The sequence below is a fragment of the Diplotaxodon limnothrissa genome, linkage group LG1 (assembly GCF_057381915.1).
Source record: "Diplotaxodon limnothrissa isolate DT_005_m linkage group LG1, D_limnothrissa_male_GT1.1, whole genome shotgun sequence".
Taxonomy (NCBI): Eukaryota; Metazoa; Chordata; class Actinopteri; order Cichliformes; family Cichlidae; genus Diplotaxodon; species Diplotaxodon limnothrissa.
Window position 1 is genome coordinate 28,975,551 of NC_140596.1, and position 16,274 is coordinate 28,991,824.

The following is a 16,274-nucleotide window of genomic DNA, read 5'->3' on the forward strand; positions in this document are numbered from 1 at the left end:
TTTTGTAAGTATCGTTTATTACTGTTAAAATGGTTAAAGAGTTTATGTAGATATATTTACATCTGACATCTGGTCTCCAAACTGTCACATAGGTTAACGATTCTTCTAAACTAGCCAAACTGGTTATTTAAATTTGATCAAGAACAAAGAGTTTTGATTTTATGTAGGAAAACTGGTAGCATGCAATGACTAATGGCAGGAGTGGGTGTGTTACTATACACAGAAATAAGTGTTATGTGATATGGAGCATAGTACACTGTGACTATTGTGCTCCTTGTGTGCTTTTAAATTTGAGAGGCTGAGCCTGATGAAAGCGGGTTTAAGCATTATTGTGCAATGAAGCCTGATCGCTGCCTTGTGACATCAAAGTGAGAGTGCTTCTTATTTGGTCTGATTCTGCTGCTTTTATTCAAATAAGCTGAAAATAGCTGTGCAACATAAGCCCGTCACAAAGAAAACTTTGAGCTTGATAATGCAAACCAAAAAAAGCAAAACAACAGCATGAAGAGCAGAGAGGAAAAACTAACGACTAATGATGAGACTGGCTGTGACTGAAGGTTAAAAAAAAAATTGGAAAAGCAACTAAGTGTCAGTTTAAACATGTTCCCCTTACATAGGAGGAATGTTGGAGGTAGAAAATAATGAACCAAATAAAAAATGTAATGCAGAAAGTCACTTATCTAATAACAGCTTTGCTTTTTTATTGTTTTGTTTCACTTTTTTAAAATCACTTTAATGTAAAACTCACAACTTAACAGGTGATTTATTAAATCATGGTATGAATGTGACAAAAGCAGCACTTATCCGTTCCATTTGAACCATTGTGTGTACAACAGATCAGACTGGTTTAACTGCAGACCAGTCTGGCATGGCTGTAAGCTACTGTTAATAGGGCAGTCCTAAGAAAATACAAGTACGCTCTGCTTTCAAAAAGAAAGATTCATTTTCAGTTTCAAAACTGACCATTACTACAGTACAGTACAATACATGATATACAATGTCCTTGATGTAAAAGGGAATTACATACTGTATATAGATGTGAATATATTCCTTTGTATGGGAAGCCCATCACAGTAGAAGAAAGAAAAGAAGCTGAAGGTCAGAGCCAACTTAGAAACAAGCTTTCTTTGTGTTGACTTCAACAGCTCATCATTTTCCTCTCAGCTGTCCATTTGAAGAGCAGGTAGAGTCTCTATGCAGCCTTGTGAAAACTCATTAGACCCCATGATTCAGCAGCTTGCAGAGCCCCCTTTAGCAGGAATATCTATTTTCTGTATGACTTTATTGGTCTCTCAGGAATTTTGACCCATTTTTCTTTACAGCATTGCTTCAGGTCATTTATGTTTGCGGACAAATATTTATTTTCGGGCTCTTAAAGTTCCTCCAGAGTATTTCAATCAAGTTGAGGTCTGGACTTTGACTGAGCCCCTGTAACACCAACAATTCTTCTAATCTGTGAACCAGTTTCAGCCAAGCTTGAGCTGTTTAGAAAGATTGTTAACTCATCATAATCTCATTATTAACTCCACAACACTTTGTATATGGAGTTCATGATTGATTAGTGAATGCAACATGCCCATGTCCTGTGGCTGAAAGTAAGTCCAAATAATCACCTTTCTACCGCTACACTGACAGTTGGTATGAGGTGCTTGTGGTGTTGTACATTATGGGCAAACATCTCAACTTTGTTTTTGTCTGTCCAAAGGTTTGTCCTGATGCAACTTTGTGAACCTAATCCTTACTGCTGTGTCCTTTTTTAGAGAGAAGCAGCTTTCAACATTTAACAAGCCAATGGAACCTGACATGTAGCCCTTGGTTTGTCTGTGCATTGCATGATCTGACCTTGAGTGAATTTACTGGGATGGTACTCCTCAGAATATGTCAGTGTAGCTTCTCAGTCATCCAGGTAATGGATCTTAAAAAGAAAAGAGACTGGACTTTATTAAGTCTCTTCGAGCCCTTTCGCCTTTCAACTGAGAAGCTTTTTCAGTTCTAAAACCAAATGGTGGGGAGTCCCAGGTATTTAAACCTTAGTGGGAGTTGTCCCTTAAGAGGGCTGTTGACCCACTAGTGATCACGTGCCTCATCGAACAAACCAAAGTGTGAAAAGGGGTGTGGATCATTATCAGCAGAGGTTTTGGGTGAAACCATCATGTGACTCATTGAGATTAACTGACACAAGGCTTGAGTGGGTGTTAAGGTGCCTGGGAAGGGTTCTCAAATCTGCACAGTAGGTTACATACAGTTGGTATCATTAACCACCCCCTGTAGTCAAAGATGGTGGTGCACAGTAGACATAGACGGCCTCTTTCACTCCTCTTTCAAACCATCTGTCCTGTCTGTCCAAAATGTGAACACTGGCATCCTCAAAAGAGTGAGCTGAGTCTCATCCTGCTGAGGTGGAGTAGCTGTAGTTTCTAGAATGTAGAGGTCTGAGTACTCCTGCTGCACTGCAAACAAATACTACGTGGTTTCGTTTCTGTTTGGGAGTTTTGTCATTGGGACAAACCAGTTTTTGTCTGACGGCGTGGCTGGGTCTGAAGTGCACTTTTTCACACGGCTCTATATATAAACAAAAGAACCAAAAACATATTAATCACTGGGCAGAATAAAACTGTTTTAACTATACAGAGTTATGGCAGTAGGATAGGATAGGATTCAACTTTATTGTCATTAAACATGTATAAATACAGGGTAACAAAATATAGTTTGCATCTAATCAGAAGTGCAAGGTGCATTAAGTGCATTAAGAGCAGATTATATACAGATAAGGGTAGCATGAAAGGTGGGAATAGTTATGTACAGATTATGTACAAATAAATGAAGTATACAGATGTTTATATAACTATACAGAGAGCAAATATACAGATGTACTGCGGACAAATGTATAGATGTACTGATGTATACATATGTACAGACATACAGATGAGGTGTATAGAATACAGATATTCTATATTGCTATACAGACGGGCAGATATACAGATGTAATATGAACTAATATACAGATATGCTACATATGTACATATGTACCAATTTGTGGTAAACAGATCTACAGAGTGCTATGAATATATCTACAGCAGTTGAAGAGTAGCGCTATAAACTATAGTAGTGAACAATGTAAGTACGTGCACTTAAAAGTCACGGAGCAATACAGATAAAATACAGGAGTCATCACAAAATATGTGGTTTGGCAGCAAAGATGTGGGAAACGGGTATCAGGAAAGAAAAAAATGACTCCAGAAGGTGGCGGTAGTGTGATAGTAAGGATGCCAACGTCTAAGAATTAGCTGAAGAAGAAGAAGAGAACGGGTTGGGGAAAAAAGGAGGAAGCGGAACAAGAAATCAGAATCAGCTGTCAAAAAGTGGCTAAAATGTAAGCAACGGATCATAAAGAGGTATTTTTTTAAACTAAATGTATATTGTCAAACTGTCAGACAGTAATATAGACCTCAGTGATATGGGGGGTGTTATGTACTCGACTGTCTCTGTTGTAGGGAAATAGTTCTCATAAGCTAACCTTAACGCGTAACTACGTGCGCTCCAAGCGCAGCTTGCTAACTGACGTAGCTAGCAGGCTAACGAGGAAGGTAACAACGCCAGGTGCACATTTAAGGGGCTAAATAGGTTTTTTATCAGCCAAGTAGTAGGTTTAAGGTTTAAACCGAATGCTGTCAGTTTAGTTGACCTTTAGCTGCTTCGTAAAAGCATCCAGCCGAGTAGTGGTTAGCGGCTAACATTAGCGAGAAAACTATGTTGTTGTCGTCAGTGTTGACATGCCCTGGGTCTGTTGACTACAGCCAAGCGCCGTGTCATAGCCAATAAGTGATTTATCTGCGAAGTGTCATCGTTTCGGCTTAGCCTGTCCTAATTCTAGACATTTCTAAATACTACACAACCGCCGACGGCACGGGAAAACTTTTTGAGACGTTTTTGCTAACCGTGGCTTAAATGTTCTTTTGCAGATTGAACTGTTCTATGAAACTAGAACAGCTGTTCTAGTATAAACGGCGTGTGTTTGTGTTTTTCTCTTTCACAAACATTTATCTAGAGATGTTCGGAGCTTGTCTACACCACTGACCCTTTTGCCTGCCAGTGACTTCTGACTCAACACATTCGCCAAGATGCCTGCAGTTTCCACCGGGGTCAAAGAGCTGTATTTGTCCACCTCTCTGGGGGACCTCAATAAAAAAGCTGAAATTAAGCCAGACAAGACAAGCACTAGAAAGTAATGTTACTATATTTTTTTTGGGCAGAAATTATTACCTAATAAAAAGACATTTGTCACTGATCTCAATTTTCTGGCTTCTGTGACTGAAGCACATTGCAGTCATGTGGAGATGAAAATCTTTAACTTACATATACTTTTTTCGTGTTTGTAGTTATGTCCAGAGTGCCTGCAAAATATTCAAGGCGGCAGAGGAGTGCCGTCTGGACAGAGATGAGGAGAAAGCTTATGTACTGTACATGAAGTATTTGACAGTATATGACATCATCAAGAAGAGACCAGAGTTCAAGCAGCAACCGGTATACCTAATATTTATAAGTTTGTTCATTCTTTTTGTATTGCTAACCTAATGTTTTTTTCACATGAAGGCAGATTATTTACTTGAAGTGTTCTCTGATGTGCACAGGAGTATTACGTGACTATGCTTGGGACAAACAGCTTTAAGAAAGCCATTGAAGAAGCTGAAAAGCTGTCTGAAAGTCTTAAACTCAGGTTAGAGGTTTCAGCTGTCATGATTATGCTCACTTTCTTAATTCAGACACTGTAAAATAGGATATTGATTTTGTTTCACTTAACTGATCTTTATTTCCTACCTATTTTGAACAGGTACGAAGAGGTAGAGGTGAGAAAAAAACTAGAGGAAAAGGAGAGACAAGAGGAGAAGAAGAGGAGGGAGGAAATGACAGAAAAAGATGGCGATCGGGGCTCTCCAAAAACGTCATTCACAAACAGGAAGGACAGCAAAAAGGTGAAGGTTTGAAATGAGTATACACACTGCTGCCAGTGTGTATACTCTTTGCAAAGTATATTGCTGGTTTTGGAATTATTTTTGAGGGCCCCATTTACGTAAGATATATAGGCTTTGCAATGGATTATTCTTCCATCCAGATGACATAGATGTGTCACCTTCTGGACATTCTGCACACATCACAAAAGGAATACTCAGATAATAGAGTTTGTCAAACTGGTCTGCCTGCATTCAAGACCTGTCCCCCATTGAAAACACTTGGACAACAAAACAGGCCAAAGAAGACTCTGAACTGTATGAAGCTGAACTCAGATAGTGACTGGAAAGCACTTTCCCACAGTAGCTGATCTCCTCAGTTCTTATTAGTTTTTTAAACATGAAATGTGATGCAAGAAAGTGGTGAATCTGCCACTATCCCAACTTTTTTTAGAAATATGTTGCAAATCAAAAAGAGTATTTTACTGTCTTATATGTAACTTTCCGATAGTTTACCAAATTTACGCTTACATAAAAACTGCATCGATCAATAACCCTCCCAAAAGGATCTAAACTAAAGCACAGTATAAGAGTTGAATTTTGCAGGTGGTTACAGGTATTGAGATATTTACTGCACACAGCATTTCTGTGCCTTTGAAAAATAAAGTGAGATATAAAGACTTCGAATGTTTTCTTTGCCCTACTGGGCATTACAGTGGATTTTAATAATAATAATAATGCAAACACCCGTAGCTTAATTAATATTTGAATGCCTGTATTGAAATCGTAATGATTCTTTTTTGTACCTTTAGTATAAGGGGAAAAATCCAGTTTATGTCAACATGCTAATGAGATGAGTCTTTGTGGATGTGTGTCGCAGGTGAAAGCTGAACAGAATGAACTGAAGAATGCAACCTCAAAAGGTAAAGTGGAAAACCTCAAAGCAGTCACTTTGTTTTTATCTTTGAATTTAGTTGATTTATTAGTGCTGAGTTATGAATTTTGTCTGACAGCTGCGCTGCCTGCTGGTGGGATCACGGCTGAGAAACTTTTCAACATGATGAAGGACCAGACTATCGCAATAATTGTTATGGATGCACGCAGCCATCGAGATTTTGAGGAGTCTCACATTCAGGTCCCGGCTCAAACCTGCATCAGCGTGCCTGAGGAGGCCATTAGCCCAGGGTGAGAAGCGAAGCTTCAAACTTGATTGAAGTTTGTTCTAACACACCATGTGTGATTCATTATCAAATAATAATATGAATGGACTGATCTTTCTACCTTCAGTTTGTTTTTGTGTCTGTGTTTTTTTTTTTTGGGGGGGGGGGGGGGGGGGGGGGGGGTTTGGTCAACCTGTGGATAATGAAATGTTTTGACTTTTCAGAATCACTGTGAATCAGATTGAGGCAAAGCTGCCAGAAGAGTCCAAAGAGCACTGGAAACGGCGGGGATTTGTAGATTATGTCATCCTCTTGGATTGGTTCAGTTCTGTCACTGACCTTAAACTGGGGACCACCTTGCAGAGCCTCAAAGATGCTCTTTTTAAGGTAACTGTGTCTGGCGGGTGGTTGACTTTATGCAGTAGCTTGTAAATATCAATACCTGTGTTTTCATGTAAAATTACAATGTTGTGTTTGATAACTGCACAGTGGGACAGCATCACAATCCTGCGTAGTGAGCCGCTGGTGCTGGAGGGTGGCTATGAGAACTGGCTGTTGTTTTACCCCATGTATACGACCAATGCTAAAATTAGACCACCTCGACAGACCATTACCAACACCCTTCCTCAGTGTGAGTATGAGTAGTACAGTTTATTTAAAAAATGGCCCTTTAATGCTATGTTTTCTCATTTTATGAGATAGAAAATAAAAACCACAATATACTTTATATAATTTTGTATTACTCACTTACTTCCTAATTGTGACTGGACTCTTGTCTTACATGTAGACATTTTCTTTGATGTTTTCAACAGTGAACTTTAGCTACCCATCCCTTGAGGAACCAAAACCTCCAACCCCACCTCCACCCGAGCCTGAAGTTTCACTTGAGCCTCAGGAACCATCAGCTCCTGTGCTGGTGAATGGGATCACACCAGCAGAACCTCCAACATCTAAAACTTCCATAGTCTCTGATAGGTTGCCCGACAGTGTTGATTTCTCTGTCACCGGCTCCACAAATTCAGGTCAGGACTTGGGTAAGAAGGCCCCTGCTGCAAGCACATCCAGCCAGTCACCTGCAACACCCAAAGCATTCCCTCAGGTATTGTTTGCCCTGATAACTGTTAAACCTTTAGAGAATGCAAAGCATTAAAGGACTCCAAATGTGTCTAAACATGACTCTTCTCCTGTCCCAGTTTGACCGTACCAAGAAACCTGAACCTAAGCCCAGCCAAAACGGGTCAGCAAAGGATTCTACCCAGAATGGCCCAGTTGTCCCAGACCGTTCAGTTAAACCACCCTTTGCTCCTAATGCTTCTCTTTCTAAAGAAGAACAAAGTCAGATACACTCCGAAGCAGTGGCATTGATGGAGAAAGCAAAGCAGGAGCAGGAGAAACGCATGCAGCAGCGTCGTTTAGAGGAGGAGAAACAGGAGTCGAAAGAAAGGCTAGAAAAGGAAGAAAGTGAGAAGAGAAAGAAGGAAGAGGAGGAGAGAAGACATCAGGAGAAGAAGAAACTGGAAAGGCAAAAAGCAGAAGATGAGGAAAATAAAATAAACAAAGCATGGGATGAAAAAGACAGGAGAGGAAAAGAGCAGAACTCTGACACACCCTCTAAGAGTATGTCTCTGGATTCCCCGGCTCCCAACCATATTGTTAGTGAGATTAAGGTGAGTCCTCTTCTCTGTCAGAGATAATTACTGTCACAAACAAATGAAAGTTTAAGGTCATCCCACAAGGTCCTAGTGTCTTAAATCATTGGTTAAAAGAAGATGTTAAAAATTCTTCGTCATAATTGCACATCCTAAACAATGTACTTTTTTTTTTTTAAACACACAATCCACTAAACTGTTTTAATGAGTTAAAGGATTAGAACCTAGTTTGGCTCCTAGAGCTAAAGTATAACAATTAGAGCCCAAATAACAATTATTTGTAAAGATAAAACTTCAAATAGTGTAATGCTCCTCATATAAAGGTGGCATGTGTAGGTTGAAACTTTAGATTCTAACCCCCCCATTTTTACTAACTAGTCCTGTTTAGGCTGATCGCTTCCTTCAGTTTAACCTGTCACTGTCAAAATGGAGGAACAGTTTGATAGAGAAGTGAAGCCACTGCTAAACAATTGTAGTTTGTCCTTTATTAAATTTGAAGTCCTGGACACTTGGGGTTAGTGTTGTCTGTCAAACTTAATGCGTTTGTTAGATTTCCGCAGGGCTGTGAGAGACTGTGACTCTCACAGCCCTGCTGTGACTGTGAAAGCCTTTACAATAATTTTTTTGTATGATCTTATTAAATAAAGTGTGTTTGTGTGTGTGTGTCTTCACAGAGGGAGCCTCTGACCCGAGCAAGGAGTGAAGAGATGGGTAGGAGTGTACCGGGTCTTCCTGATGGTTGGATGAAGGTACCAGATAACCAAACCTGAAATAAGTGATTCATTTGAAATAACTGAGGGTGAAAGTTCAAAGGAAAAAAAGTTTAAAGGTTTATGGTTAAATTTTACCAAATGCTTTTCTTTTCTTCCGCTTAATTTTCTTGGCTAGTTCCTTGACACAGTGACGGGGACCTACCGATACTACCATTCGCCAACCAATCGTGTCCACCTGTACCCTCCTGAAGTCACTGTTCCCCAGACCCCACCATCGACACCACCAACAGTCAAACAGAAAACACCACGACCAGCTGAGCCAGACACAAACCGTGAACAAGAGCAGGAGCAGTCTAAACTGAAACGCTCCTACTCTTCCCCTGACATCAGTCAGGACCTGAGAGAGGAGGCACAGAAAAAGGCCACTGCCCCGACCGCTACTGCTGTCATACCCACAATCAACAGAGAAACCAAGTAAGACACGCTGTGCACCTATAAATATGTTTTAAGTGAACAGATAATAGCTGCATATTATAAAGGACAATAGAAGCCTGCAAAATACTTCTTCTGGTATGAAGATGATGTGTTGGAGTGTCATAAAGGTGATTCAGATTGTGTTTGTGTGGATAGAAGAGTAGCTTTTGATAGTATTTCCTCAGGCTGTTTAGTTAAATGAGCAGAAAATGTGTGATAAGGTAGTAATTTCAGTGACTGTTCATGTTTAGTTTGAACCTGTTTTACAATTAAATATTATGCTTTTTGTGCTGTTAAAGCAACAATGGTATGTATGACCTGTATTCTTTGTATATATTACACTGTGGTACTTCCTTTGATGATTCATCTGTAGTAACTAGTCTGGCTCTCTTATTTTACTCTTTTCTCTTTCAGACCTGCACCTGCCAAAGTCTATTCTAAAGTGGAGATTGCGCGTCCTTCAGCAGCCAAAATTCGCAACCTCAATCCCACATTTGGGGGTTTCGGCGCATCACTGACTGGCCTTCGTAACCTGGGCAACACATGTTATATGAACTCAATCTTACAGTCTCTTTGCAACACTCCTGCCTTGGCTGAATACTTCAACAACAATTGCTACCTAGAGGATATAAACAGGTTAGATCCGAGATAAGTGGAATTGCTGGTCATAATGAGGTCTGTATGCGGGGGAATGTATAACACCGGAGCCTCTGTTCTCTTTCAGGCACAATATTCTTGGCCACAAAGGGGAGGTGGCCGAGGAGTTTGGTGTAATCATGAAGGCCTTGTGGGCTGGTCTGTACAAGTGCATCAGTCCACGTGACTTCAAGATCACCATAGGCAAGATCAATGAGCAGTTTGCTGGTTATGACCAGCAAGACTCCCAGGAGCTGCTGCTGTTCCTCATGGATGGGCTTCATGAGGACCTCAACAAGGTAGTGTGAAAACTTAATAAGGGGTATTCCACAGCCACCAGTGAGGCATAAACAAAGTCTTACAATGGTTACATGAAAAGAGAACCATTAACATCTAAATATTCTCACTCTTATTTAAATATTGACTAAATTAACAGTGCATCCTTTATTCTGTTGAACCACAGCTTTCTCAGGTTTCCTTTTAGTATCCCTGTATGTTGTTGCACACTTGCCTGTTAACAATGAAGTCCTAGTCTTTTTTATCATTTTCCTTCTTTCTGTTTTTTTCACTGGGTTTCATTTTGATGGCAAATTAGAGAGTAAGTAAATAGCTGTGTGTCTTTGGTCCTCCTGCAGCAGTGTGCGTGTGACGTGTCTGCATCTGTCTGGTCTGATGCTCTGTCAGAACCTCTGTGCATGTTGACCCAAGACATGCTCATTGCCTGTATCAACAGATGTCTTTCCTTTCGTTTATTTTGTTTTTACTGGCTTCATGTGCATTTAGATCAGGGGGGGATGACGACAAAGCAATTGTGTGATTGTATGTTTTTTTTACAACTCAGCTGTAAGAGGCTGATATTGTGGTCACCTACATTAGTGAAGCAATAGATCGAGAACGAGGTGATGTAAGACCTTAAAAATGATGCTGTATGTGTATGTACTAATAATCTTGGATACATTTGAATCTCAATGACCTTGACCTCAAGGTTAGAGTACTTCTGATAACTGTATTTCTGAAAATCTTGTGACTGCAATGACTTTTTGAAATTGATACCCTAGGTGTGTCTACTAGGAGGCTGAGGAGTCACCAGTATTTTATATTTTTAAACTTACTATAACCACAAAGGTAGTAGGGGTTTTTTTTCTGAGTTATTTTTCCTATTGAAGGTCTTTTATTTATACTGTTAGAGTATCAGCTGAGTGATACAGTGACAATTGTCTCCACCTGGGGTTAAGTTGCAGAAGTACATCAACCCATTTTCTTTTTGAGCATAGGATGCCAATTCGATTGTAGCAGCTGGTGATGTGCATTTGTCATCACGCACGCCATCTCATCATGTCCCTTTTGTGTGATCTTCTGACCTGTGTGCCATCATGCTGGCCCAGTCCCAGTCCACTCTGTCTCTCTGGGATAATTGATTATTTTTTTTTTTTTTTTGTAAATCATACTAATTAATAAGGTATTAATTAGCAAGTGTTAACCTGCCATATCTTCCTGCCTGTCATACTGAGAGTGAACTGGCTGAACTGCATGCTAATAAGCTGAACAATACTCGAGAGATGAATACAGAGATTATGGCTTGAAAATTCTTCATGTAGTTTTTAGTGAGTTTTCACTTCTCCCTGCAACGTGATATCGATAGGTGGTATAGTGAACATCTGCCATTATTCATTGATTTTTAATTGAATCACAAAGGCAGGTGTCTCTAGCCGTTAATTTGGGCTTGTGTCATTTTAAATTATTTTCTTTCACTTCTGGTCAGGCGGACAACAGGAAGCGGTACAAGGAAGAAGAAAATGACCATCTGGATGATCAAACGGGTGCTGACCTGGCCTGGAGCAAACACAAGCTTCTGAACGAGTCCATCATCGTAGCACTGTTCCAGGGGCAGTTCAAGTCCACTGTGCAATGTCTGACTTGCCATCGCAAGTCACGGACATTTGAGACCTTCATGTACCTGTCGCTGCCTCTGGCCTCCACCAGCAAGTGCTCCCTACAGGTCAGGGCATATCAAAGCATGTTTTTGCTCTCGTGTCAAGCACACATATTGTTATCTAACATATTCACATCGTGACAGCATTTGTTTCTCTGAATTCATTCGGACAAACTAGCCAATTAAATGTATTGTGGTTGTGTAGATCATATTACTCTTGATTAAATGCATAACTATGGTTAATAATTAGTGATTTTTCTACTTCCGGGTAGGACTGTCTGAGGCTATTCTCCAAGGAAGAGAAGCTGACTGACAACAACAAGGTGTTCTGCAGACACTGCAAAGCCCACAGAGACTCCACCAAGAAACTGGAGATCTGGAAGGTCCCACCCATCCTCCTGGTGCACTTGAAACGGTCTGTAATCAAAGCAGTAAAACAGTTTTTATCTGTCTATTTTCACTCCTCACTTTATAAGCTTTACAGGAGTGCTATTTTTGACATTAACATTATTTCCTGTTGTGGGGGTTCTTCCTGCAGGTTCTCCTATGAGGGTAGATGGAAGCAGAAACTGCAGACATCTGTAGACTTCCCTTTAGATAGTCTGGACCTGGCCCAGTACGTCATTGGACCCAAACAGAGCCTGAAGAGATACAACCTTTACGGAGTGTCTGTAAGTGAAACTGAAATGACTGCTGCTGTTTTTACTGCTCTGGTGTAAAAGATTGATGAAGTATTGTTGTCACCCCGCCAGGCAGGCGGGCTTCATGGACACCTAAATTTGTGAATGCAATAACTCGAGAATGTAGCTGTGAGTAGTGAGCAGTAGCTTCAAATTGATAACATGGGAACATGTACAAAAAAATCTCTTCTAATCTCAGTGACCTCAAACTAAATGTCAGAGGTCACATATTCTGAACATCTTTGCACCTGCAATAACTTGAGAAGTAAGTCACCTAGGGTTTTCAAACTGATACCATTGTGGTGTCTACTAAAAATCTTTGATCACTTTCAATCTCAGTAACCTTGACCTCAAGGTCAAATCACTGGCCTTTGCCAATATTTTTAAATTTATGCACTAAACAAAATTTTAACATAAACATTTTATTCTGAAATAACAGTCTGCTCAGGAACCCTCTGAGCCGATCTATATAAATATGATTTCCTGAACTGTATTAAGTTGAGGCATAATGCCAACGGGTCCTGTGACCTGGGCAGTAAATTCAGCAGGTACCACCATGATACCATTTCTCTATTTTGGTGAGAAAGAAGTGTTTGTATGTAGTTTGGTCTCGGTATAGCTGCTTCTACTGACAGACACAGGATTCGTTAAAGGTCTGGCTGAATGACCAAATTATTTATATATACCAATTAGGGCTGGGCGATATATCGAGTTTTTAAAAAATATCGATATATTTTCATACGAGATATAAGATGTGACAATATCGTTTATATCGATATAGTCTGTTACGTTATAATTATACTTGTGGAGCCGCAGGTTTGCCTCTCTTTCGTCCACTTTTGTCTCTACGCAACGTTACTCGGCCTCGCCTCTCCTGCACTGAACACAACTCCCCCATAGCTTCACCTGCAGGCAATGACAAGATGAAAGCGGAAAATCTCCGTTAGCGAGTTACCGTGCGTGGGGCTGGATGGCGTCAACGTGTTAGCGAGCTAACCGCGCTAACGACATGCAGCCCAGAGGGGCTGCACGGCCTAAAATCCTTTCCTTTTCTCAAAAATCGACAGTGCGCCTTATGTATGAATTCTGGTTGTGCTTACTGACCGCGAACCGATTTTATGTGGTACACAGCGCTCAGCAATCTGTCAAAAAATGTTTTAATATGACTTTGCTAAGCTACGGAGCTGCACCGCTTGATGGATTGTCGGAGAATTACGGCTACAGAGGAGGAGCCTCGCGGAGTGATACGTACTGTGTGTGTATAAGGACCACAAATGGCACCTGTTCAGAGACGTGGTGCAGCTGTGAAATCTGTCTCTTTGTTATTATGCTCAGCGTCTATTAGTTTACATTTTGACTGCACAATTGTGAGCTTTTTGTTATGCACAAAAACAACATTGTTTTCTTTTATTTATGGACCATGATTATTTAATATATGCTGATAATTTATTTTTGAGTAATATCTACGCTGTATGTAAATAAAAGTGCCCGTGTGACATCTGGGACACAGTGTGACTAAGAACTCTCTTTTTGTTCTTAACTTATGGCTTAAAAAAAAAAAAATCGAGATATATATCTTATATCGCCATCCAGCTAAAAAATATCGAGATATGAATTTTGGGTCATATCGCCCAGCCCTAATACCAATTCTGATATCTTCATAGTCAAAATCTCAAGTTGTATATGGTATCATCTGTGGTAAGATCAGCAGATGAGCAATGATTACAAACTGCTACATGCAAAGTTTAAGGTCTGCTTACTGAACAAAACTGGTGAATTTTTAAAATTATTTTGACATGGTGCAATATCTTTGGTCCCACTCAGGCTTCAGTAAACGTTAAATCGATAGATCTAGCATGGGCCATTTAGTTTTGTATGATCAATCTGTGAAAACCTGGGCTTTCTAAGAACACTTTTTTTTTTTTTAAATGAGTTGTTTGGTTTCCCAAATATAACAAATGTAGGGAGCAAGGTGGATGTACAGTTTATCAAAGTAACATCAACAATTGTCTAAATGATAAAACAATGAGTTGGATCTGCTTGGGGACTACAGCCAGTCTTTTGGCAAATAGGCAACACAAGAGCTGTACTGGCTCAGTAGCTTTGGTACATAAATGTGTTTGGTCCCTAAACAGCAAGACAGGATAGTAAAATATTTATACAGGCAAGATTGGAAAGAAAAAACCTGGTTTAAAACATTGAAAACAGCAGCCTGTAATGCTTAAGTAACAGTTGATTGTCGTTTGCTTTTCCACTACCAGAACCACTATGGGGGTTTAGATGGTGGCCATTACACAGCCTACTGTAAGAATGCCGCCAAACAGCGCTGGTACAAGTTCGACGACCATGAGGTGTCTGACATTTCCACCTCCTCCGTCAAGTCCTCTGCAGCCTATATCCTGTTTTACTCCACCCTGTGATGGTGCTGTGGGACATAAAGGAGGCACACTAATACACCAGAGCAGCAATGCTTTTTTCTTTTTAGAATCACAGCTCTGAGGACCTGGTGCACAAAGCTGCAGTTAACTTGTCGGGGAGTTACTCGAGCGAGTGGCCATGAGATCTCGTCTGTCCCAGAAAGGAGAACGGTGCAGGCACACTGTGCAACGCTTCAGCTACTAGAGGAGCCATAGCTGTTTAAAATATGCCATCTGTTCACGTTACTGATCATCTAGAGACTAAATGGATCCTCCTTTAAATCTGACTTCTCTACCATAGTTGTGCTGTAGGGCTGACCGCTGGTCCAGACGCTCTTCACTCGCATTTCTTTCACACTCGGTGTGGACAGCGCTATCGCAGAACTGATTTTCAGCTTTCTTGTACTGTGCATACACAGGATTAACAGTTAGGTGGCATGTACATACCTACCTACGCTGATGTTGCACATTACAAATGTAAATACTTTAGGGCAAAATATTTATCTGTTAAGTGACCAAATTATTATTATTTTTTTCGTGAAAGTAGCAGCCATTATATTATCTCCATATTCATAAAGGCAAACCATATGTTTTAGGGGTTTACCTGTAGAGCCTTCTCTTGTTTATTAACGAGGGGTGTTGAAGAGACTGTGACTGATTTTTAGCATTCTTCCTGAGGTAAAGGACGGAGTTTTGCTTGTTCATATTAGCCACATTCTTGCACTTATCCACTTATGCAATCACATTAAGTTGTTTATGTAGAACATATTTGTTTAACAGCCGATTTCAGCGCTCTACTCAGAATGCTTTAAACTGATGCTGATATCTTCTCTGTCTTGCTCGGTTCAGCTAATGAAAGGAAACCCTACAGTCTTCTGTAAAGGTTATTGTCAGTTAAACATACTTACTCTTTACATGATTATACTCAAACACTATTTAGAGGCAAATGTATCAGGATAGATTGACATCCTGTTTGGTTCATACTAGTGATTTTTGGTCTTTATTTGTTTGAGGCTTGGTTAGATTTCTTTTTTTTTTTTTCAGGAATTACTTTAATGTTTAGTATTGAGCTGGAGAATGTGAAGACGTGAGAAATTGACCTTAGCCACTTACACGAGTGTGATAGGGTCAACGCACTCTGCCTGACTGACCAGCCGACTGACAAGGGCAAGCACAAAGTAAGCTGATTATTTTTTTAGAATGGACCAGAGCTCTTAAGGGGTAGGATTAGACTCTGAACTTCCTGACTGTTTTTATTGCCTCGCATGAGATCATGTGCTATTTTCTTTTCACTTGTACTCCCCCCCCCCCTCAATGTTCTGAAAGTGTTTCAGATATAACGATTATATTAATCTCAAACAACTCATATGTCTATTTATTAAAACTGCTTCAAATTAGTTTCTGTGTGTGTTTGTGAACAAATGTTCCAAGATATCTTCAGCATGTATTAAGTACTGTCATAAAGCCCTTATCAACCTGATGTCCCTGTCTTCCTGTGGTTTGGAGATAGTGTGATAGTTAAACATTATACATTAACACTGAACTCACAATTTATTTCTAATTGTTATGGAGATGCTAACAGTACAAAGAGCAGCAGAGATGTTGAACCAAATGCAGATGATAAGAAACATTTTCAAGAGGGAAACTGATTTTGGTCTTCTAT

The 16,274-nt window shown here is 40.1% G+C and overlaps 1 protein-coding gene across 1 annotated transcript; it reads left to right on the forward strand.

Annotated features, from left to right (window-relative positions):
- The first annotated feature begins 3,303 nt into the window (after positions 1-3,303).
- Positions 3,304-16,072, forward strand: usp8 (ubiquitin specific peptidase 8). Its single transcript, XM_085356816.1, has 19 exons — positions 3,304-3,395; positions 4,049-4,225; positions 4,380-4,524; positions 4,632-4,717; positions 4,832-4,973; positions 5,830-5,872; positions 5,963-6,134; positions 6,334-6,496; positions 6,599-6,740; positions 6,922-7,208; positions 7,303-7,776; positions 8,433-8,507; positions 8,647-8,945; positions 9,360-9,581; positions 9,670-9,880; positions 11,344-11,580; positions 11,787-11,929; positions 12,053-12,185; positions 14,456-16,072. Exons 2-19 carry the CDS (start codon positions 4,122-4,124, stop codon positions 14,612-14,614), a joined length of 3,237 nt encoding a protein of 1,078 aa, XP_085212942.1. The 5' UTR covers positions 3,304-3,395; positions 4,049-4,121; the 3' UTR covers positions 14,615-16,072.
- The last annotated feature ends 202 nt before the right edge of the window (positions 16,073-16,274 follow it).